A 24,770-nucleotide genomic window follows, 5' to 3' on the forward strand; every position below is an offset into this window, starting at 1 on the left:
CCCACGTACAGGGGGGGACAACTTTTGCTATGTGCGGTTCCGCAGGGCTGACTGTGGCACTCAAGCGTGGGCAGGTTTGGGTATATGCAGGTGGTCCTGGAACCATCCCCTGCATGTACCTAGGGATGACTATATTTCATGTCTTTTCATGATGTTATAAATGGCATTACTTTTTAAATTTCAATTTTCAGTTGTTTGGTGCTAATACATGGAAAAACAGTTGACTTTTGTATATTGATCTTGTATCCAGAAACTTTCTGTAGAAATATAGATAAAAGCAGCTTTTTCTACTCTCTCCCCTCACAATCACTCAACACTCTGTGACCAGATGTAGGGGGTTTTCTACACACCAAGCAATTCTCCAGCAGACACCAGCTGGACATCCTTGAGTTCACCTCAGTTCTGACCCTGTCTACTTGGAGGCTGAGGGCTCAGTCCCACAAGCCTGCCTCCATTTCAAACACAGTCACAAGGCCTGGGTGTGGTCTGTGTTTCTGACCAACTGGCTATAAGTTGGGGTTCCCATGACCCCCTCCAGGGGTTTGATTAATTGGCTAGAGCGGCTCACAGAAATCAGGGAAGCTATTTATATTTATCAGTTTATTAATAAAGGATATGGGCTGGGCGCTGTGGCTCACGCCTGTAATCCTAGCTCTTGGGAGGCCGAGGCGGGCGGATTGCTGAAGGTCAGGAGTTCAAAACCAGCCTGAGCGAGACCCCGTCTCTACTATAAATAGAAAGAAATTAATTGGCCAACTGATATATATATAAAAAAAAAAAAATTAGCCGGGCATGGTGGCGCATGCCTGTAGTCCCAGCTACCCGGGAGGCTGAGGCAGAAGGATCACTCGAGCCCAGGAGTTTGAGGTTGCTGTGAGCTAGGCTGACGCCACGGCACTCACTCTAGCCCGGGCAACAAAGTGAGACTCTGTCTCAAAAAAAAAAAATAAAAAAAAAAATAATAAAGGATATGGATGAATAGGCAGATAGAAGAGAGGCACAGGGTGAGGTCTGGAAGGGTCCCAAGGGCAGGAGCTTCTCTTCCTGTGGAGCTGGGGTACACCACCCTCCTGGCAGGCAGGTGTGTTCGCCAACCTGGAAGCTCTCTGAACCCAGTCCTTTGGGTTTTTACGAAGGCTTCATTAAGTAGGTACAATTGAATACATCTTTGGCCCTTGGTGATCAAACCAACCTTCAGCCCCTCTCCCCTCCCCAGAGGTTGGGGGGTAGGGCTGGAAGTCTTTCGAGAGACCAGCTGTCACCAGTCACCAGTCATCATATTACCATACAGAAGACACTCATAACTCCAGAGATTCCAAGGGTTTTTAGGAACTGTGTGCCAGGAAATGGGAAGAAGACCAACTATATATTCAACAACATCATAGTTTCTAAGTTTACTTATTATCTGACAGTATTTTTTGTAGATTCCATTAGATTTTTTTGCATAGATGATCATGTTTTTTTTTTTTTTTTTTTTTTTTTGAGACAGAGTCTCGCTTTGTTGCCCGGGCTAGAGTGAGTGCCGTGGCGTCAGCCTAGCTCACAGCAACCTCAAACTCCTGGGCTCGAGTGATCCTTCTGCCTCAGCCTCCCGGGTAGCTGGGACTACAGGCATGCGCCACCATGCCCGGCTAATTTTTTTTTTTTTTATATATATATCAGTTGGCCAATTAATTTCTTTCTATTTATAGTAGAGACGGGGTCTCGCTCAGGCTGGTTTTGAACTCCTGACCTTGAGCAATCCGCCCGCCTCGGCCTCCCAAGAGCTAGGATTACAGGCGTGAGCCACAGCGCCCGGCAATAGATGATCATGTTTTTTATAAATAAAAATATCATCACTTCTTCCTTTCCTATCTGGTTGTGTGTGTGTGTGTGTGTGTGTGTGTGTGTGTGTGTGTGTGTGTGTGTGTGTTTTCTCTGTTGCACTGGCTAGAAATCTGGTACAATGTGTTGTATATGGCAGTTATGGCATCACAAAACCAGTGGTAAGCTGTGTCAAGCTACCAAAGTTTGAATCCCATGTTAATGCATACATTCAGGCTTCTCACCATAGCTGTTCTTAGAGTTATAATTATCTGTCACTGAAAGAAACTTTGGGCTCATCTAGTCCAATTCTCTTATTTCATGAATTAGAAGACTAAATCCACTCAGACTAGGTGACTCATCTATAATCATATGCAATAAACAGAAAACAAGGGGTCATTTGCTAGATGCCATTGCAGTAAAATGTCAGGGTGGTTTGAACTCTTGGTGTATCAGAGACTGATAGAAGGCACGTTATTTTAGTTCCCTGGTAGAAAGAGGATAATAGAACCAGCTGGGTATCACAAATATGTCAAAAAGATCAAAGACAGAATTTGGCCCTGCTGTTAATGAAAATAGATTTAAAAAAAATACACAAGAGATCAGCTACGATACTGAGAAAATGTGGAAGCCATATCAGTAGCTTGTAGTCTTCACTGAGCAGAAGACAGATGCCAGGCCCTAGTCCCAGAGATTCTGCCTACGTGGTCCAGGAGGAACCTCAGCATACATTGTGTGATTTTTGAATGTTAAAAAATAATTGCCTCTGTGATCCTGGGATAAATGACTTGTTCATGATACATTATTCTTTTTGTGTATTGTTCAGTTTAATTTCCTAAAATTTTGTTAAGAATTTTTGGATCGATCTTCATGAGGGATGTTGGTCCATAGTCTTTTTCTGATTTTGGTATCAGGATAATGTTATACTCATAGAAGAGTTGGGAACTATTCTTTCTTAAAAACAATTTTTTTTTGATGCAGGGTCTTGCTCTGTCCCAGGTGCTAGAGCGCAGTGGTGTCATCATAGCTCACAGCAACCTCAAACTCCCGGGCTCAAGCCATCCTCCTGCCTCAGCCTCCTGAGTAGCTGGGACTACAGGTGCCACCATGCCTGGCTAATTTTTCTATTTTTATAGAGACAGGGTCTCACTTTTGCTCAGGTTTGTCTTGAACTCCTGGCAATCCTCTGGCCTTAGCCTCCCAAAGTGCTAGAATTACAGGTGTGAGCCACCACATCCGGCCCTCTCTTCAGTTTTTTGGAAGAGCTTGTGTAAAATTGGTGTTATTTCTTCCTAAATGTTTGGTGGAATTCACTATGACTCTATTGGGACCTGGAGTTTTCTTCATAAAAGATTTTTAAGAACAAATTTAATTTCTTGAGTAGATATAGGGTTTTTAAGATTATCTTTTTCTTCTTGAGAGAGATTGTCTTTCAAGACATTTCATCTAAGTTGCTGAATTTATTGGTATAAGTTATTTTTAATATTTCCTTATAATTCTTTCAATATAAATAGGATCCAGAGTGAAGTCACTTCTCTCATTCCTATTATTTTTTTTTTTTTTTTTTTTTTTTTTTTTTTTTTTTTTTGAGACAGAGTCTCGCTTTGTTGCCCAGGCTAGAGTGAGTGCCGTGGCGTCAGCCTAGCTCACAGCAACCTCAAACTCCTGGGCTCGAGTGATCCTTCTGCCTCAGCCTCCCGGGTAGCTGGGACCACAGGCATGCACCACCATGCCCGGCTAATTTTTTCTATATATATATTAGTTGGCCAATTAATTTATTTTCTATTTATAGTAGAGACGGGGTCTCGCTCTTGCTCAGGCTGGTTTTGTCATTCCTATTATTGATAAGTTGTGTCTTCTCTGTTTTCTTCCTGAACTATGTTGGTAGAATTTTATTAATTTTATTGATCTTTCAAAGGAACTATTTTTGGCTTCATTGATTTTCTCTTTTCTCTTTCATTAAATTTCTGTTCTGATTGTTGTTATTCCCTTTCTTCTGCTTCCTTTTGGGTTTCATTTGTTCTTCTTTCTAGTTTCTTAAGGTGGAAGCTGAGGTCAGGGAAAAATGAACTTTCTGCTTTTCTAATATAAACATTTAATGTTTAAATTTCTCCCTAATTGCTGCTTTAGTGGCATTCCATAAATTTTGATGTGTTGTATTTTCACTTTCATTCCATTCAAATTTTTTTCCAATTTCCTCCTTGATTTCTTCTTTGACTTGTGAGTTATTTAGAAGTGTATTATTTAGTTTCCAAATCTTTAGAGATTTTTCTGAAGATATTTATGTTAATGATATATAATTTAATTTCACTGTGGTCAGAGCATAAACTTTGTATGACTTGAATTATTTTTAAATTTACTGAGGCTTGTTTTATGGCCTAGAATTTGGTCTTTCTTGGTATATGTTCCACGTACAGTTGAGAAGCATGTGTATTCTGCTGTTGTTGAGTAGAGTGTTCTATAAATGTCAACCGTGTCAAGTTGATTAATAGCATTGTTAAAATTTACTGTACCCTTGCTGATTTTCTGTCTACTTTCTGTGTCCTATCAATTATTGAAAGAGGGGCTAGGACTCTGGGAGGCTGAGGTGGGCGGATACCTCAAGGTCAGGAGTTCGAGACCAGCCTGAACAAGAGTAAGATCCTGTCTGTACTAAAAATAGAAAAAAATTAGCTGGACAACTAAAAATATATATAAAAAATTAGCCGGGCATGGTGACGCATGCCTGTAGTCCCAGCTACTTGGGAGGCTGAGGCAGAAGGATTGCTTGAGCCCAGGAGTTTGAGGTTGCTGTGAGCTAGGCTGACTCCATGGCACTCTAGCCCAGGCAAGAGAGTGAGACTCTGTCTCAAAAAAAAAGAAAAGAAAAGAAAAGAAAGAGGAGCATTAAAATTGCTGACTGTAAATGTGGATTTGTTTATATTTTCTTACTTCATGCAATTTGAAGCTCTATAATTAGATTCATAAATGTTAAGGATTGTTATGTGCTCCTAACAAATTGACCACTTTATCATTATGAAATAAATTTCTTTATCCTTGATTGTATTCTTTGTTCTCAAAGCTACTTTGATATCCATATAGCCACTCTGGCTTTCTTTTTTTTTTTTTGAGACAGAGTCTCACTTTGTTGCCCAGGGTAGAGTGAGTGCCATGGCGTCAGCCTAGCTCACAGCAACCTCAAACTCCTGGGCTCAAGCGATCCTTCTGCCTCAGCCTCCCAAGTAGCTGGGACTACAGACATGCGCCACCATGCCCGGCTAATTTATATATATATATTAGTTGGCCAATTAATTTCTTTTTATTTATAGTAGAGATAGGGTCTTGCTCTTGCTCAGGCTGGTTTCGAACTCTTGACCTCAAGCAATAATATATATATATATATATATATATATATATTAGTTGGCCAATTAATTTCTTTTTATTTATAGTAGAGATAGGGTCTCGCTCTTGCTCAGGCTGGTTTCGAACTCCTGACCTCAAGCAATCCACCCACCTCGGCCTCCCAGAGTGCTAGGATTACAGGCGTGAGCCACCGCGCATGGCCTCTGGCTTTCTTTTGATTGGTGTGAACATGGTAAAGCTCTTTTTATCTTTTTACTTTTAACCTATTTGTGTCTTTGTATATAAAGAGGGTATCTTGTAGGCAGCCTATGGTTGGTTCTCACTTCATTATGCTATCTGAAAATTTCTGCCTTTTAGTTTGGGTATTTAGGTCATTTTTGTTTAAAATGTCTTTCATGGCTGGGCGTGGTGGCTCACGCCTGTAATCCTAGCACTCTGGGGGGCCGGGGCAGGCGGATTGCACTAGGTCAGGAGTTCGAAACCAGCCTGAGCAAGACCGAGACCCCCATCTCTACTATAAATAGAAACAAAGTAATTGGCCAACTAATATATTTATAGAAAAAATTAGCCGGGCATGGTGGCGCATGCCTGTAGTCCCAGCTACTCGGGAGGCTGAGGCAGGAGGATTGCTTGAGCCCAGGAGTTTGTGGTTGCTGTGAGCTAGGCTGACGCCACGGCACTCACTCTACCCTGGGCAACAAAGTGAGACTCTGTCTCAAAAAAAAAAAATGTCTTTGATACAGTTAGGCTTAAGTCGGTCACCTTGCTAGTTGTTTCTTGTCTGGCCCATCTCTTCTTTGTTTCCTCTTTCCTATTTTTCTTCCTCCTTATTGATTAAGTGGCTCCAATTATTTCCTGTCTTATAATTTTTAAAGTATTCTGTCTTTTTTTAATGATTCTGCCCCAATTCTTCTTCTGGGACTTGACTTACATGCATATTCAACCTGTTGAAGTTGTCCTACAGCTCACTGATGATCTATCCTATTATTATTATTTTCTCTGATTCACTTGGATAGTTTCAATTGCTATGTCTTCAAGTTTGTTGTTATTGTCTTCTGAAATGTTTAAACTGAGGTTAATTCATCCAGTACATTTTGTCATCTTAGACATTATAATTTTTTTTACATTTTTATCTCTAGAGATGAAATCTTTCTATGTTGCCCAGGCTGCTCTTGGACTCCTGGGCTCAAGCAATCCTTCTACGCCAGCGTCCTGAGTAGCTGTGATTACAAACACGAGCCACTGTGTCTAGCAGATGTTGTAATTTTCATCTCTAAGAGATCAGTGTGTGTCCTTTTAATTTTGTCATTGTTTCTGCTAAACTTTTTGAACACATGGAAATCAGTTATAACAACTATCTTAATGTCCCTGATTGCTAATTCTGTCATCTGTGTCAAGTCTGGGTTGATTTTGATCAATTGCTTTTTCTTTTATTAATAGTCATGAGTCATGTTTTCTCAATTCTTTGCAAGCCTGTTAATTTTCTATTGGATGTCTAACATTGGGAATTTTACCTTGCTTAGGGCTATTTTTGTATTCCTATAAATATTTTTGAGCTTTGTTCTGTGATGCAGTTTAGTTACTTAGAAACACTTTACTCCTTTGGATCTTATTTTTTAAGATAGTAGGCGGGATCAGAGCTGTGTTTAGTCTAGAGCTAACTATTCTCCACACTAGGCAAGATGCTTTTAGGTACTCTACCCGGTGCTCTCCGCTTTCTGATTGCTCCAGGCCTTGGACGGCCTTGTCACCACTCCCTCAAATCCTTCCCGCACTTCTTTCCCAGGCTTAGGTAGTCTCCCCACAGGCATGTGTTGATCAGTTTTCTGCTGAATCCTTGAGGGCACCCTCTCCAGAGCTCCAGAGTTCTCTTTCTGTGCAGCTCTCCCCTCTCTCATACTCTTGAACTCTGTCCTCGGAATTCTAGTTGCCTTGATTCCACTGGGTTCCCTGTCCCTGTGCCATGTTTGGAAACTTTCCTCAAGGCAGTGAGCTGGGCAGTTGTGAGGCTCACCTTATTTGTTTCCTGCCACTGAGGGATCACTGTCCTTCATTGCATGATGTCCAGTGTCTTGACAATCGTTGCTATTGTTGTTTGCAGTGGATAAAGTGGGTTCCTGCGACTCCATCTTGGCTGGAATTAGAGGTCCCAGCAAACGTTTGTTGTGGAGTACTTTGTGTTAGGCATTGCTCTCTTGGCCTCAAGAATAAATAACAAAAGACCCTTCCCTCAGGCAGCTGATGTTCTGGCGGAGCAGGCAGTGTGTGCAGTGGTCCAAGCACCGCCTAGAAGGCTCCCCGACTTTGGGCAAACCGTGCCTCCAGAGCACTACCTGCTGTTGTTATCACCATTATTTGCTCATTAGTTTGTGGCATCTTGAGTAAGGGACCTTCCTCCCCAGAAAACCTTTTAAGAAGAAATGACAGTACTACCACTTGATGTTGGTTGAATTTTATTTTTATTTTTTGTATTATAAAGGCTTTATATTGTAGAACTTTCTTCAGAGATTAGTGTATATTGACTCCTTGGATTAGAAAGGTTGGGCTTCCCTGCTTACAGTGTTTTTTCATATCTGCTTCCTAAGAAAAATGAAACTCAAGCCTCAGAGGGCAAAATGGAGGGAAGTTGAGATTTAAAATTGCCGAGGGTGAGAGTGTCAATTAGAGTGATCTTTCTGGAAAGCAATTTGGCAGAACGTAATGAGAGCGTATAAATGCAGTTTACACTCTTTTTTTTTTTTTTTTTTTTTTTTTTTTTTTTTGAGACAGAGTCTCGCTTTGTTGCCCAGGCTAGAGTGAGTGCCGTGGCGTCAGCCTAGCTCACAGCAACCTCAAACTCCTGGGCTCGAGCGATCCTTCTGCCTCAGCCTCCCGAGTAGCTGGGACTACAGGCATGTGCCACCATGCCCGGCTAATTTTTTATATATATATCAGTTGGCCAATTAATTTCTTTCTATTTATAGTAGAGACGGGGTCTCGCTCTTGCTCAGGCTGGTTTTGAACTCCTGACCTTGAGCAATCCGCCCGCCTCGGCCTCCAAGAGCTAGGATTACAGGCGTGAGCCACCGCGCCCGGCCACAGTTTACACTCTTGACTTTGTAATTCCATTTCTAGAAATTGGTGGGTCCTAAGGAAGTAATCCAAAACTTGGAGTGTTGTGCACCACCGTAGTGGTGGTGGCATTATGCGGTGTGGAGAATTAGAAACATCGTAAGTGTCCCGCAGCAGTGAGAGGAGCGGGCTGATGGGGTGGCCTATATGCTGGAACCTTATGCAGCCATCCATCAAAAGCTGGATTTGCGAAGAGTTGTCATAACATGTTCCAACCGTGAGTGACAGCTGCAGAGTACAAATTATACTCACAAGATGATCTCAGCACTGTTTGAAGACAAAGATGAAGGAACTATGCCCAACCTGTAGGAGTATTTCCTTAGGGACATTTTCCTGCTTTTATGTTTTTCCACTGTTTCCAGTTTTCCTATGATGACTGTGCATTAACTTCATATTTAACAAATTAAAGGAAAAAAATCAAGCTTTCAATGTTCTTCAATTCTTCCAAATGAATGGTTGATGTCTAAAGAATAGGACAATTTATAAGAAAAGGATGGAATATAATTTAAGATGCAATAAAATGGGCTTGTTTCACACAGAAAGTGTTCAGAACGGCCTGTTGTGCTTTGTATTTTGAGCACGAGGAAATAAAGTAAAGGAGTCTTTAACACAAAAGCTGCTGTGTATTGAGGCTGGCCAGGGGCCGAGATGGAGCCAAGGGTTTTCCAGGCTTGAGCTTCCACGGTCCCCTCTGCAGCTGGGGATCGCTGTCTTTGTTTCACAGACAGGATCGGCTGCTCAGAGCAGTGAGGTGGCCTGTCCCAGTGGCACAGCCATGAGGGCTGGAGTCAGGGTCTCCATGCCACGGAAGCTGGAGCCTCTTCCGTGTTACCGATGTGCTGGTTCCGGAGGAGGTTGGGAGGGGACGTTGCCCCTGTGTGAGGCAGCAGGGCCCAGCCGTGCTAATCTGACCCTAAGACATGGGTCTGTGCCCCTCACACTACAGAGGAGTGAACTGAGGTTCAGAGAGTACGAGGGCTTTGCCCAGGTCCCCTGCTTGCTGGGGGACTGACCCCATAGCTCCTCTGGACACTGGTGTTGCAGGAGGCTCTTTTATTCTCACCGGGCCTGTCCCTCCATTTCAGGGACAGGCCTTGGAGTCCTGGGCAGGTTTCACACTGTCTTTTAGCTGTCACTCCCTACAGCAGATGCTGCCTGGCAGTGTTGTGAAAACCTAGGACGACACAGGCTTGGAATCTCAATAACAGCAACACAACAATTTGGCGGCAAAATCAAATTTTTACGTGTGTCTATCAACCTAGCAATTCCACTTCTCAAGCCCTGTCGGAAGGAATACTCATACAGTGTTCAGAGAGAGAGATGCTCAGGGGTAGTCATCATGCCAAGCCTGCAGGGAGCCTGGTGTCAGTCAGTAGAGGGAGGGTTCCCTCTTCCCATAAGGAATCTGATACAGCTGTTACAAGGGGTTATGTGACGTCTGCATAGGACATGGACATCATGCCAGCACATACTCTAGAGCAGTGGTCCGCAGCCTTTTTTGGCACCAGGGACTGGTTTCATGGAAGATAGTTTTTCCACAGACTGGGAGAAGGGGGATGGTTTTGGGATGATCCAAGCACATTATATTTATGGTGCAGTCAAACCTCTCTGCTAATGATAACCTGTATTTGCAGCTGCTCCCCAGCACTAGCATCACCACCTTGGCTCCACCTCAGATCACCAGGCATTATTCTCATAAGGAATGGACAGCCTAGATCCCACGCATGTACAGTTTATAGTAGAGTTCAAGCTCCTATGAAAACCTAATGCTGTTGCTGATCTGACAGGAGGTGGAGCGCAGGCAGCAATGTGAGCGATGGGGAGCAGCTGTAAATACAGATGAAGCTTCGCTCGCTCCCTGCCGCTCACCTCCTGCTGTGCTGCCCAGTTCCTAACAGGCCTGGGCTGGTACCCGTCCACAGCCCAGAAGTTGGGGGCTGCAGCTCTAGACAATATATAGGTGTTGAGGGGGGTGCAGTAGTTCCACTGTTTACTCTAGATAATTCTGGAATATTCAAATTTTTTGTAGCAACAGTTTAGCAAGCATGAATGTGCACCATATCACTTGTAATCCTAAAAGCAGGTAAATGCACTGTGGATATTTTCTAGCAATTAGAGATTAATGTGCGTCCTCTGTTTCTGTTTCAGGACAATGTGTTAAACATCATTAACCAGATCATGGACGAGTGCATCCCCCAGGACCGCGCCCCTCGGGATTTCTGTGTCAAATTCCCCGAGGAGATACGGCACGACAACCTAGCTGGCCAGCTGTGGTTCGGCGCTGAGGTAGTGGGCGGCCACCTGGGTTCCATGGCCTCACGTTGGGTGGTATCCCACTCTGTCCCTGTGAACCTCGTCTGTGGGCACCTGCTGGTGCAGGGACCTGGTGTCTCCTCCGTGGCTCGGTCTGAGCCTTTTAGGCCATAAGCCTCTAAGAGGGTCTAGAAAAGACATGAACTTGGGCCCCCTAAAACTGCACATGCAAATGAAGTTCCTATGTGATTTTTTCTGAGGTTCTCAGACCCCTAGACATCCAAGATCTAAAAGTGATTCTTAATAGCAATAATACCAATATCAAGAACCTATAGATCCCCTCCCCCACCTACAGCGAGAGTGGCAGCAGGGCTGGGGAGCTATGCAGACCTCACTTGGGGCATCTCACGATAGCCGGTCAGATCTTTATCTTCAGCTCCCAATGAGGAAACTGAGGCACCAACAGGAAGGTGCCCTGCTCCCTGCAAGGAGGTAGGCCAGGCTTCCCTAGCCCCCACTGTATGACCCCCCCAGACTCCTCCCCTTGGCCATGCTCTGGGGTCTGACTGCAGCCTAACACCTGGCCCCTCTATTGTCCTACCCATCCGCCTTACCTCTCAGTTGATCCCTGGGACAGCCGGGCCCTTACATGACACTACCCAGCCCATGTGCCCATCCGCTCCCTGTTTTCCCCGGTCCCTGCGCCTGCCTGACTCCTCTCAACTGTCTGGTCATGGTGTCCTCCGCCAAAGCTGTGAGGGTGTGGGTGGCCCCCAGGCAGGTTATCCCTCCGCCCCAGCCTGTTTTTACCTCTGGGTCCCAGACAAAGGGTGAAGAGTTGTGAGGAGGGGCAGGCTTTGCACCTGCTGGCTTGATGGGCACCTGGCGTTCAGGGCACCAACAGCTCCTGAGTGGTCCTGGTGCTTGCAAGCTCCACGCTTCCCTCCAGGTGGCCCTGAGAAACGCTCCACCCCTGGCTCTGTCACCTGGGAAATGGCTTCTTGTCCTGCTTGTCTGATTACCACTGACACGTTCACTGGCTGGTTGGTTGGTTCTGCCCTGAACCCAGTGGAGCCAGGCTGTGGGCGAGCACCCCCATCACAGGCCCTGCCCCTCAGAGTGGCTGGTGGGACCCCATGTCACTGACACGCCAGGGCCTGTCCCCACAGCCCAGGGCAGATTTGGGGGTTCATGGGTGTGGAGAGGCCCTCCCTGCCTGCCCAGGAGGCTGGCATTGAGCCTGAACGTATTGACAGGAGGTGTCTGACTTCCTTGAAAGGTTGGTGTCCTGAACTTAAGAGAAGCCTCTTGAGGGGGTACCAGGTTGCTCTAGAGTGGGGATATGGGCACTAAAACCTCGGGGTGCGGCAGAGCTGGGCTTCCCGGGGACAGGGTGACTCCTGAGAGCCTTGTCCTCCGTCCCAGGCCTCTCCCTGACTGTGTCGCCCCGCCTGCAGTGCCTGGCCGCTGGGTCCATCATCATGAACCGGGAGCTTGAGAGCATGGCCATGCGCCCGCTGGCCAAGGAGCTGACCCGCAGCCTGGAGGATGTGCGGGGCGCCCTACGCGACCAGGCGTTACGGGACCTCAACACCTACACGGAGAAGATGAGGGAGGCGCTGAGGCACTTCGACGTCTTGTTTGCAGAGTTTGAGCTGAGGTGATTGAGGGCTGCCTGTGTGGGCCGTTGGCTTGGGGGACCTGGCCTTTGCTTTGTGAGTGGAGCGGGGCGGTGCCAGCTGTCAGGAGCTCACTCTGATATTTCAAGCTAGAAAATTCTACAGAGGGAGGAGCTAGGCCAGCCCAGGGCCGTTGTTGGTGTAGTTAACTCCGGAGGGCACAGTGTGGGGGTGAAGGGGAGGAACCTCCTAGGGAGGGGAGACAAGTGGAAGGGACACAGGTGGGACTAGTGGGGGTCTGGCTGGCATGGGCCTCGGTCTCAGAGGACTTGGGTCAGGCCCCCGGGGCTAGGCACGTCCACAGATGTGACAGTGCTCGCAGTAGATGAGATAAAGAGGAGGCAGCATCGTGTCCCCTGTAGTCCCAGTTAGTAAAAACTGTTCATCCTGTCATCTGTCAAACTCTAGGAGGAAACCTACCACCATGTTAAAGCCTATGCTCTCTAGGAAGTAAGAGCAGGGACATCTGACTTTCATTTTCTTCTGTCTTCCCAGATTTGCTAAATAAGCTTTCATAAGAAAAAATCAGTTAGTGATTTAGAAGGAAAGAAAATGTTCTTGGGCTGGGTGTGGTGGCTCACGCCTGTAATCCTAGCACTCTGGGAGGCTGAGGCGAGAGGATCACTTGAGGCCAGGAGTTTGAGACCTGTCTAAGCAACAGCGAGACCCCCGTCTCTACTAAAAATAGAAAAATTAGCTGAGCGTGGTGGCATGTACCTGTAATCCAAGCTATTCAGGAGGCTGAGGCAGGAGGATTGCTTGAGCACAGGAGTTTGGGGTTACAGTAAGCTATGATGATGCTACTGCACTCTAGCCTGGGCAACAGAGTGAGACTCTGGCTCAAAAAAAGAAAAACAAAACAAAAAAACACAAAAAGAAAATATTTTCATCGGGGCATCGTTGGACAAACCTTAACGTCCTTGTAGCCACTCAGCCAGCCTCCTATGAGTGCCTGTGTGGCCTGGGCTGGCTTCCAGGGCCACCAAGGCGTCCACAGCATGACATTGCCCATGCAGAGCTCACAAGGTGTTCACCTGTTCACTCACCCAGGCGTGGATGCATTCATTCATTCCTTCACTAGCTCGCTGATAAGGCCAGTGCTGCCATGGGAGACAGTCCCTGTGCGTAGGCAGTGACAGTTCCAGGGCTGTCAGGGCTGAGAGAGCAGGGCAATGGGGCCTGAGGAAGCCCTGGACTGGGCCTTCCCTGGCAGGAACTTTGTTTTAAAATAGTTGTAAAGCTGGGAGTTGCGCATTTATGAAACTGTAGAAATGGGGCAGTGTCGCAGTTTTAGTTTAACACACACTTTGATTTGAAGAAGCCCACGGGTGGCCTGGGGGCTGCGTTGACCGTTGACCTTCCTTGCTGTGTTTGCAGCTATGTTTCTGCCATGGTGCCGGTGAAGTCTCCCAGGGAGTACTACGTGCAGCAGGAGGTCATCGTGCTGTTCTGCGAGACGGTGGAGAGGTGAGGACAGGAGGGCTAGGGTGGAGTGTCCCGAGTCCCTGATCCTTTCTGCTGATCCAGGCTTGGGGGAACGCAGCTCATCCAGGGCATGCCCAGATGGGAAGGCATCAGCCCGCGCTTCAGCACCGCATGCGCTTCCCCCCCTGCTGGGCAGAGCCGGGAGGCCTCCCTGCTCCCCTCTGCCACCCCTTCTTCCACCTCATGGTAACTTTTCTCTCGGCTGCACAAAGGGTAGATCTTGCAGGCGAAGTTACCATTCAGAGGAGGAGAGCTGGCTGGGAGGACCAATAATGGTGGAGAGGACTTCCCAACCTCCTTGCCTCCCCCCTCACCTCCTCACTCTTCACCTCCTCACTCCTCATCTCTTCTTCATTCCTCACCTCCTCAGTGCTCAGTCCTCACTACATATCTCCTTACTCCTTACCTCCTCACTCCTCACCTCTTCACTCTTTACCTCCTCATTCCTCATTTTTCACTCCTCACTCCTTATTTCCTTACTCCTCACCTGCTCACTTCTCACCTCTTTTTTCCTCACCTTCTCAATCCTCACCTCTTCACTTCTCATCTCCTCACTCTTTATCTACTCACTGCTCACCTCCTCACTTCTCACCTCCTTACTCCTTACCTCCTCACCCCTCATCTTTTCACTCCTCACCTTCTCACCTCACCTCTTCACTCCTCACCTCCTTACTCATCACTCCTCACCTCCTCACACCTTATATCCTCACTTCTCCTCTCCTCACCTCTTCACTCCTTGCCTCCTTACTCCTCACCTCACTTCTCACCTCCTCACCACCTTACTCCACACTCCTCATCTCTTCACCTACTCACTCCTCACCTCCTCACTCCTCGCCTTCTCACTTCTTACCTCCTCACTCCTCAGCTCCTTACTCCTCCTCACCTCTTCACCTCCTCACTCCTCACCTCTTCACCTCCTCACTCCTCACCACTTCACTCCTCATATCCTCACCCTCACCTCCTCGTCTCCTCACCTCATCTCTCATCACCTCCTCCCTCTTCACCTCCTTATCTCCTCATCCCCTCACCTCCTTGCCTCCTCACTTTCTCACTCCTCTCTCCCCACCTCTCACTTTATTTACCTCCTTAATTCTATAGGCCAGGATGGGGTTCTTGCTGGATTTCATGTCTGCTGAATAAGGTTTTGTGAATCATCAGTATTCCTATCCAGCCTTTTACAATTATTAAAGGCACATTTTCTGAATGGATTTGGGGGTTAAGATTTAATGTAGAATGTTTCTGTGATTTGACTAGTGTTATGGTGTTACATATGTTTTGGAATTGCTTCATATTGTATCGTAAGTTTGTTGTTTTTAAAAGATGGACTATTCACTATTTATGCTTTGAGAGATATTTCAAATTGCTAGAAAATAAGATGCCTGAGAAAACTTTTATTTTGAAAAATCATTATGTCAACAGGCCTGCTCATCAGGTATAGAAAGAGGCCCATTCGTATATGCCCAGGGGATGGAAATACATCCAGTTTCTCAGGGAAGTGTTAAATTATTTGGGATAGTATTTTTGTTCCATTTTTACTCTCGACACTTGAGTTATTTCAATTTCCTGGTTAAGCAAAGCTGTTGACTGGATTATTTTTCTTATTTTGTTGGGCATCACAGCTGTCCCACTCATTTTACCCGGTCCCAGCTTCCTGGGACAGAGGTGGGGCAGGTAGACGGAGAGCTGGGCAGGCTGAGCTTCAGCGTGTGGGTCTCCTGCCAGGATCGGCCCTCAGGATGATCAGCGCTGCCCCCTGCACGTGTCTGCTAAGCGCGGCTGCAGGCGCGGCGTGAGCATGCTGCCCCTGCCCGGCTTCGGTCTGACCCGGGATGTGGGTGGGCCAGCCCGCCCTGCTCACTGTCTCCCCCTCGGACAGGGCCCTGGACTTCGGGTACCTGACCCAAGACATGATTGACGACTACGAGCCGGCCCTCATGTTCACCATCCCGAGGCTGGCCATCGTGTGGTGAGTGCCCCTCCCGCTGGGACAACAGTCAAGTCTGGCTCCAGGTCCCTGCTGGGTGTTGGTGCATGGTACTCACACCCGGACAGGCGCTGCTCAGCTGCCCAGATGGGTGCCAGCAGGCCTGCCGTCGGCCCTCGGCAGGTGAGGACCCAGGCGCTCCGAGCACCTCCTATGTAGCTTGTTGGCAAGGGAGGGGCCTCCCACGCTAAATCGTGTGGATGGCCAGGCACCCACCACTGGACGAGTGAGGTAGACAGCAGCTTATTAATCACAGAGACTCGTAGCGTTGCAGGACCACATGGAGTGTACTTGGGAACAGAGTGACAGAGCAGGGGCTGTGGGAGGCAGGCTCTGTGGTAACGAGGAGTGCCCTGCCTCCCGCAGGAGGATGTGACTGGTCTGTTTGAATAATTTTGAGGGCTGGCAAGGAGGTGGCACCTATTAGGTTGAAGACCAGGTGTGGTGCAGCTGGGCTGGCTGGCAGTGGGGGCATATCTGGGAGAGGGGGGAACTCACAGGTAGGCTTTGGGGCCTTGTGGGGCTCAAAGATGTCAAGACATGGAATTTTAGGCCTTACATACACCGAGGTGGGCAGTGCTGGGGCACCAAGGTCAGAGCCCAGGCGTTTTGGGGCTTGGTTCACTGCCATGTAGGCATAGCCTGAGTCCAGACAGGGACTGCCCCTTCCCTCCTGCCAGCTGGGCGGCCACGAAGGTGGGGGGTGGGTGGGTGAGTGGGCCCGCTGGGCTTGCAGCAGGGAGGTCGACCAGAGGCTGTGGGGCTGCAGGTGTGGAGCTGGGCAGGCGCAGGGAATGGGGCATCCTCGGGATGGGTGCCCGTTGGAGATGTAAAGTGGCTGGGGGCAGTGTGGGGTGGGCCCAGGGGCCAGGACTGGCCCAGGCTCAGCATGGAGATGCCCTGCTGAGGGCGAACCTGGAGCACAGGCGCACGTAGCGGTGTGCAGGGGCAAGCACAGACCCCCCCATGGGAAACGGGGTGCAGTGTTGGGAGTGTGGGGCAGTGGCAGTGCCTTGGGACAGAGCCAGCCCCCTGGTCCCGCAGAGGACAGGGGTGTTTTCTTCAACTGTGGAGATAAGTCGAGTACCGGGCAGGAGTCAGGAGCCTCGGGACAGGGCGAGGGAGTCCAGACCCTGCTCTGGGCCTGGCCGTCTGCTCCCTGTGTCCCGGAGCAGCCTTGAGGGATGGGGGTGCCTCTGGGGTGTCTCTGGATGCCGTCTGGCCCAGGGCTTCTCCAGAGGTCCCCGGCGCCTCCGTGCCAGCCTCGCTCCTTTTGTTGTCTTCCCTCGTTTCTCAGCACTGGCTCCTCTCAGAGTCAGCAAACAGAGGAGCGGGACTGGGTCGCATCACACCAGAGAGGGGACACTCTGAAATCCTTGTCATCATTAGTGTTTGGAAATTTCCCCTGGCCTGGAGATGTATGAGTTGGAGGACAGGATGTCCTCAGTGGCCAGTGTGAAGGTGGCTTGGAAGAGTGCGTCCTGGCACACAGACCCCCGCTCGGCGGGCCGCAGGATTTTGTGATGTTGTTTTCTTTCCAAGCAGTGTCTCTCTGTGGCCAAACTCATTTTGAAGAAGATGCTGGGCATTTGGGGTCCTTACTCTTCCCTTTGTTTAAAAAACAAAACGGCAAAGCTGTCATGAGTTAGGGCCTTATGTTGGCCAGCAGGGGTGATGGATTGGAGACCCAGGCAGACTGCATTCCTGGGAACCCCCCCTCACATATCGTAATTGTGTGATGTAGGTGTCCTGGGACCCTCAGGTGACCCCTGGGAGCACTCAGAGCAGAGGGTGTGGGGAGCAGAGCATGGGGCTTCTCTGTGGCCCCTCCCCTTTACTCCCCTGTTGCAGGATGCCCCCCCAGGGTCTCCCAGGAAACGGTGTCACAGAACAATGACTGTGTATGCCAGAACTCACTGTGTGCCAGGCCCCCATGGCTTTGAGGGGCTCCCAGGGACAAGGCACTGCTCAGGCCAGCAGCTGGAGGTGGCAGGACCAGGTCCAGCTGATGGGTCAGAGCCGGCATTTGGCCTGTGACAAAAGCAGCAGAAAACTCTAGTTGTGAGGCCACAGGGAGGCCTGCCCAGGCAGGGGCAGCAGTTGGCTGAGGCCTGGGGCCTGGCAAGTTTGGCCCTTTCCCACTGGCCAGTGGGGATGGAGCTGGAGTGACTCTGTTGTCCCTTGGCCCTGGTAGCCACCTGTGTTCTAGGGGCAGTGTCTCCACCAGGTTCAGACTCCTCCACAGCCTGGTTGTGCTTTTAGGACTTCCTAGTCCCCATCAGCATGGACATGGTCGCTGGTGCCGGCCCAGGACCCCACTGGGCCCTGTCTTCCACCAGGACGACGGGGATGTTCACATTCTGTATCCATGTGCCCTTAGTGCCTGGCATGTGGCAGCACAGTGGACTTTTGCAGAATTTTGTTGAATTGATCTGACAGGGCATAAACATGTATTATATTTACAAAGAATATCTGTATAGTATTACTTGTAATTATAAAAATTTGAGGGAGGATGGATATCTAAAATAAAGGGATTGATTTAAAATGATGCTTTAGCCATTTAAATAATGTTGGAGAAAAATTCCTAATGCCATGCAAAAACATCCCCAGTGTATGAAGTATGAAAATTATCAGATAGGATGTCTCTGTTTTACAAAATTTCTTAATATGATAGGTAAAACTTTTGTAAATGAAATCAAAGCAATAAATGTTCTTTTTTTCTTGTGGTAAAATATACAAAACATAAACTTTACCATTTAAACCCTTTCTTGAGGGCGCAGTTCAGTGGCATTCAGTACATTCACATTGCTGTGCAACCATCACCACCATCCATCTCCTTTTCCGTCATCCCAAACTGAAACTCTGTCTCCATTAGACAAGAAATTCCGTTTCCCCTTTGTTCAATTCTGCTTATCGGTTTTTCTCACTGGACGTGTTAGACAAGAAGACTGCACCCCAGTCCTGCCAGTAAGACCCCATCGTGTTTGCAGAGAGAGACATTCCAGTAGTATCCATTTAAGCAACAAGCCTGCGTGGCCCTCACCTGGCTAAGTTGAGGAAGATAGGGGACAGGTGGTGCATTCATGGGTGGACGCTTCCTAGGGACCTGAGACACGCCTAAGTGGTCTGGCCCCGAGAGACCTAGGGAGGCACCCAGAGAAGGGCCCTCTGGGGATGAGTGATCTTGAGGAGAGATGGGTCTCTGCGTGGATGACTGAGGCGCACTCAGAGCTGGGTAGGCCGTACAGTGCGTGGTCGGCCTGTGGACGGGGCTGCCGGAGGTTGGTATCGAAGCAGTCTTGTCCTCTAGCAGGCATTGAGCTGGATGCAGAGATGGGCACAGTGAGGAAAGCCAACCTCAGCCATATGGGAGTCCTGGGGAGGGAGGCCTCTTGACGTGTGGCAGCACCTGGAGAGAGGGTTGGTCCCGTCTGGGGGCGATGGGAAGCCGTTTCCCGCCTAGAAGGGGGACAGAGCATTGGCCAGACTGCAGGGAGGGAACCCCTGTGGGACCTCAGTTCTCACCTCCAGCTCTGATGGGCTTTGGGAGTAGATGGTTTCAAGTCTAATTCTCATGAATCTCTACAGATGAATTAAACCACAAACCCAGTTTTTCCATTTTCAAGAAGGCAGATTTATACTCTGGGAGGCCGAGGCGGGTGGATTGCTCGAGGTCAGGAGTTCAAAACCAGCCTGAGCAAGAGCGAGACCCCGTCTCTACTATAAATAGAAACAAATTAATTGGCCAACTAATATATATAGAAAAAATTAGCCGGGCATAGTAGCACACGTCTGTAGTCCCAGCTACTCGGGAGGCTGAGGCAGGAGGATTGCTTGAGCTCAGGAGTTTGAGGTTGCTGTGAGCTAGGCTGACACCACGGCACTCACTCTAGCCTGGGCAACAAAACGAGACTCTGTCTCAAAAAAAAAAAATAAGGCAGATTTTAGTAACAAATTTTGAGGCTAATTTATCTGATTGCAACACTGTTCTGCACAGATTTATTTTTATGATTATTTTATGATACCTCCAATGAACATAAACTAATCAACATGAAAAGATAAAGTCTGGATATAATTTTCATTGCCTTTTTCTAAGCTTATTTGAGATTCATTCACAAGAGGCAAAGCATGAGCCAGCGACTGCGCTGGGCACGGCGATGCCATGGGGCCCCAGCAGCCGTGCGTCTCATCTCGGGTGTCTGAATGGGGAGGTCCCAGGCTTGCACGCAGGGCCATGGGGCCTAACTACACCGGCTTTTGTGTCTCAAATGCAGTGGCCTCGTGGTCTATGCAGATGGACCCCTGAACTTGGACCGCAAGGTGGAAGACATGTCTGAGCTGTTCCGGCCCTTCCATACGTTACTGCGGAAAATAAGGTGGGGGGGAGGTGGGGGGCTGGGGGAGGAGGGGGGAGGGGTGGGGGAGGGAAAGGGAGGAGTGCCATCAAGTGTTCAGCCACCACCAAGTCTCCTTCTTCCCATGAGGAAGGGCCAGCTGGTAATATTCCTCGTGGTTGTAAATGGCCCCATGGTGGTCAAACCCAGTCTGGCTTTTGCCATCTGGGTATCATGTGGGGTTGGGAGCTCTTGTGTGTGGAGCTTTGGGGAGTGGTAAACCTCATAGTTCCTTACAATTGTGTACCCTTTGTTCACCAAAGGCCCTGGAGTTTACCTCTATCAGTGGTGCTCATACTTTGGTCTTTTTCTTTATTTGTATGTGTTTGTGTCAATGCACTGGAGCCTCTTTTAAAACTCCACACCTTTCTTCCTGTGGACGAAGTGTTTTGCTGGGTAGCCTCTCTGCACAGACAGAGCCCTGTTCTGGCCACCTGGAGGGTGGGGCGGTATGAGGCTGCGGCCTGTGTCCTCCAAGCAGCTCCCTGGCCCTGTGGCCTTGGACCCCTGGGTGTGTCCTACCACACCCAGGCCCCTGGACTCGGGGACCAGGTTCCCTTTGGGGACCCAGAGAGCACATAACTCTGCCCCATGTGGAGCCAGAGGTGCTGCTAGTCCAGTGGAAAGTGACACAGAACAGGGTCTTGAGCTCCCGGGGCCTTGGCAGGGTGGTTGGGGGTAGGGCACTTGATCCAGCCTGTGGTCCATCTGGTGGAGGCTGTTGGTGCTCCCCTCTCACTCTGGAGGTCATGACCTCAGGTCCCAGAGGCCATAGTCCCACCTTCCCTGGGTGACATCTGGAAGAGGAGAGGAGAGGGATGACCCAGGGTCGGCAGGAAGGCACAGGGCATCCTGGGCAGACAGAGGTCTTACATGAGGGACAGATGGGGCGGGTGGACACTGGGGCCGAGGGCACGGGAAGGGAGCTTCATGGGGTCATGTGGGGCTGGGAGAGCGCCCAGGCCACATGTGGTGATCCCAGCAGGCTTGCCACCTGCAGCAGTGGAGAGAAAGCTGGGAGCTGAGCAGGTGTGGAGGCAGAATGTTCTGCAGGTACAGCCGGAGAGGCGGACTCGAGGAGACTGCAGGCTGGGTGTTGGGGGCGACTCCTATAGTGCCAGAAGTCAGGAGCCTTTTCCATCAAGGATGAGCAATTTAAAATTCCCAGGCCTTGTTAAATGTCATTTGTCACATATTATCCCCCAAAGCTGGCATAGATGGAACGAGACTCTGTAGCCAACCCTGGGGCCCCGGCTCAGGGAAACTTCATGCATGGATGGGGGCAAGGACCCAGGTGTGCAATCCCAGTCCAGCCCTGCCTGCCACCCCAAGGAATCGGAATCACTACATGTACTCCCCCCACATGGAAAGCAGTGAGGCTCTACAGGTGAATCTGAGGCTCCTCCAAAGATGGGTTCAGGGACCTATTTATCCACTATTGTCCACTGTGGTCTGGTACTTACAAACAGAGCTTCAGAAATGCAGCCTTCATCACAGGGTCATATGCCATCTCTGGGAAAGAAAAGCCAGAAAGAGATATCTAAATAGAGTACTTAAAAATGAACTTGGACTGAGGCCAGGAGTTGGAGGCCACTCTGAGCAACAAAGTGAGATCCCGTATCTAGAAAAAATAGAAAAATTAGCCAGGACTGGTGGCATGTACCTGTAGTCCCAGTTACTTAGGAAGCTACAGTGAGTTATGATTGCGCCACTGCACTCAAACCTGGAAGACAGAGCAAGACTCTGTCTCTAAAAATGAAAAAAAATGAACTTGGAGTCAGTTGCAAAATAATTGAAGAATATGATGAATTTTGTGAGTGGATATTTTAATAAATGAATGCTATTAAATATGGGTAGGCATAACCAGGCAACTTCACATCTTTTCACAAAATGTGGACAAGACTTCTGCTTTGGGACAGACAGGATGCCTCAGGTCACAGCATGGCAATTCTCCAACTGCAACAATGAGAAAAAAACTGTATAAGATTGAAAAATCATATGTTTAAAGGTGACTGAACTATAGAAGTGAGGATTGGATGAACCAAAATTCCAGAGAGGGGAGAGTGTCTCGGAGGTGAGCTGGCAGTCTCTGTAGCTGTTTTTGCCCAGGGAGCATTCGAGGATCCCAGGCTTGCTCGGGGCTCAGGCTTCCCAGGCAGAGACTCTTCACTGAAGAAAAGAGGACCTAATGGTAAGAGGCTGGTGGAACAAGTCAGAAACTTGGGGCATTTAAGCATCATGCCTGCTGGGTTCTGGGGAGGCAGGGAATCCGGGCAGAACACTCTTAAACAGCAGGGAGAGGCTTCCTGCAGTTCTGGGATGCTTAAGAGACAAACATGTCTCAAGCACACTGCCAGTCACCGCACGAGACATTTGTCAGATTTTGAATCTACATGGGGCCGGGGGGCTGGAGGCTGAGCCCCCAGTCTCAGAGCTGCAGTAACCAGACTGAAGCTGCAGCCCAGCCCCAACCTGCTCGATTTCTGAAGGGAATGGGATAATGGAGCCTCGCATCGTCTGCCTAACAGAAGAAAGGGAAATCCCCTCTGGGGGCAGAAAGCATCATCTGTAACCTCTTTGATTCTTTTACATCCAGTGTCTTTCATATAATCAAAAATTGCTAAAAATGTAAAGAGACAAGAAAATATGATTGATAATTAAGAGAAGAGTAAGAAAATTGATACAGACTGCTGATGATCCAGATATTAGGCACAAGGACTTGAACACAATTGTGATTAGTATGTTAAAGGAAATAGAAGGGGGCAAATCAGATAAAAGGACGGATAATTTAAACAGAGAATTGGAACATATGAGAAAAAGAAACAAAGGACATTCTAGAGCTAAAACAATTTCACAATCTGAAAATAAGGGCACAGTAGGTGGGTTAATAGCAGATTAGACCAAGCAGAGCACAGAAGTAGTGAACTTGAGGACAGCTCAATAGAAGAGACCCAAACTGAAGCACAGAGAGAAAAAGAATGGGAAAAACAAACAAGTAATAACAACAACAACAACAAAAACCAGAACAGAGCATAAGATGCATGAGCAACCTACTCAAAAGGTCAAACTTAAATAATTGGAGTCCCAGAAGGAGAGAACAGAAAGGATGGGCAAAGCAATACCCAAAAAAGTCACGGCCAAGAATTTTCCAAATTTCCAAAAGATGAAAAATCTCTACCCACAGATTCAGCAGGCTCAAGAAAACTACAAGAAAGATAAACACAAAACATACCTAGGTGTATCATAGTGAAATTGACACAAACAAAAAATCTTAAAAACAGCAAGAGAAAAAGGACATACTACTTTGAAAGGAATATAAGATAGGCAGCTGTCTTCTTAAAAAGCAAACAAACAAAAACAATGGAAGCCAGCAGGCAATGAAATAATATATATTTAAAGTGATGAAAGAAAATAGCTGCCAACCAGAATCTTATAACCAGCAAAAGTATCCTTCAAAAATGAAGGTGATATTTCACCTTCATGAATGATTACAATGAATTATTTTGAAACACAGAGCTGAAGGAGTTCGTTGTCAGCAGCATGCACATAAAGAAAAACTAATTGGAGTTCTTCATGAAAAAGAAAAGGTAATCTTGGATGGAAATGTGAAAATACAAGAGAAACTAAAGACATGATGTAAATTAATGTAAGTGAATGCTAACTGTACAAAACAATAATTGTAATGTCTTGTAGAATTTAACTTATACATAGCACTAAATGCACAATAGAAAAATCAGAAAAGACAAAAAGGGGGTAAATAGAATTTAAAGTTTGTAATGTTCTAGCAGTATTGGAGAAGAATTTGATAAAATATATTAGACTGTGATAAATCAAGGATGCTTGTTATAATATTAGGATAAAACTAAAATAATAGTTAAAGATGGAGGGAAAGAAGAACATGAAACAAATGGAACAAATAGAAAAAAAATAAGAAGGTAGATGCAACCCAATTATATCAGTAATTGCATTAAATGCAAATGGACTAAATATTTCAAATATAAAACTAATATTACCAGTCTGGGTTAAAACAACAACTATATTTGGCCGACAAGAGATACATTCCAGATATAAGGATATAAGCAAGGTTGAAAGTAAACGGATGGCAAAAAAAAACATGCAAACATAAATCAAATGCAATTGGTGTGGCTGTACCTATATCAGACAAAGTAAACTTTAAGGCAAGAAACATTATTAGAGATAAAGAGAAATATTTCATACTGATAAAGAAATAATCCAATAAGAAGATATTATAATCCCAAATCAGTATGTACTAGCTGAATAACATAGCTTTAAAACTTATATAAAGCAAACAACAGAAATATAAGGTAAAATAGACAAATCCAAAGTCATCAGGAGACTTTAATTTGCCTCTGTATAGCTAATGGAACTAGCAGAAAAAAACTTCTTGAGGATGTAAGAAATCTCAATAACAAAACTAACAAACTTGACCTAATTGACATATGTAAACAGCACCCAACATTTGCCAGAATTCATGTTCTTCTGAAAAGCATATGGGCCATTTATGAAAATTGATCATATGGCTAGACCATAGAAAAATGGTCTAGCCATAATGAACCTCAAAAGACAGAAATTATTAAGAGTGTATCCTCTGAGCACAATGGAATTAGGCCAGCCATTAAAACAAAACAAAAAATATTGAAAAAACCCCAATTGCATGAAATTTAAGTAATACGATTCTAATAATTCACTGGTCATAGA

At 47.3% G+C, this 24,770-nt stretch overlaps 1 protein-coding gene across 2 annotated transcripts in view; it reads left to right on the plus strand.

The window, feature by feature from the left end:
* Positions 1 to 24,770, plus strand: part of ZFYVE28 (zinc finger FYVE-type containing 28) — a 111,513-nt gene that overhangs the window by 50,550 nt on the left and 36,193 nt on the right. The window contains exons 3-7 of one of the 2 annotated variants that reach the window (XM_012737408.3): positions 10,405 to 10,542; positions 11,967 to 12,169; positions 13,566 to 13,655; positions 15,550 to 15,639; positions 19,932 to 20,033. In XM_012737408.3, coding sequence (XP_012592862.2) covers positions 10,405 to 10,542; positions 11,967 to 12,169; positions 13,566 to 13,655; positions 15,550 to 15,639; positions 19,932 to 20,033 — 623 coding nt within the window. The remainder of the gene's footprint in view (positions 1 to 10,404; positions 10,543 to 11,966; positions 12,170 to 13,565; positions 13,656 to 15,549; positions 15,640 to 19,931; positions 20,034 to 24,770) is intronic. The other variant, XM_012737410.3, reaches the window with a different exon arrangement.

The sequence above is a fragment of the Microcebus murinus genome, chromosome 16 (genome assembly GCF_040939455.1).
Source record: "Microcebus murinus isolate Inina chromosome 16, M.murinus_Inina_mat1.0, whole genome shotgun sequence".
Lineage (NCBI taxonomy): Eukaryota > Metazoa > Chordata > Mammalia > Primates > Cheirogaleidae > Microcebus > Microcebus murinus.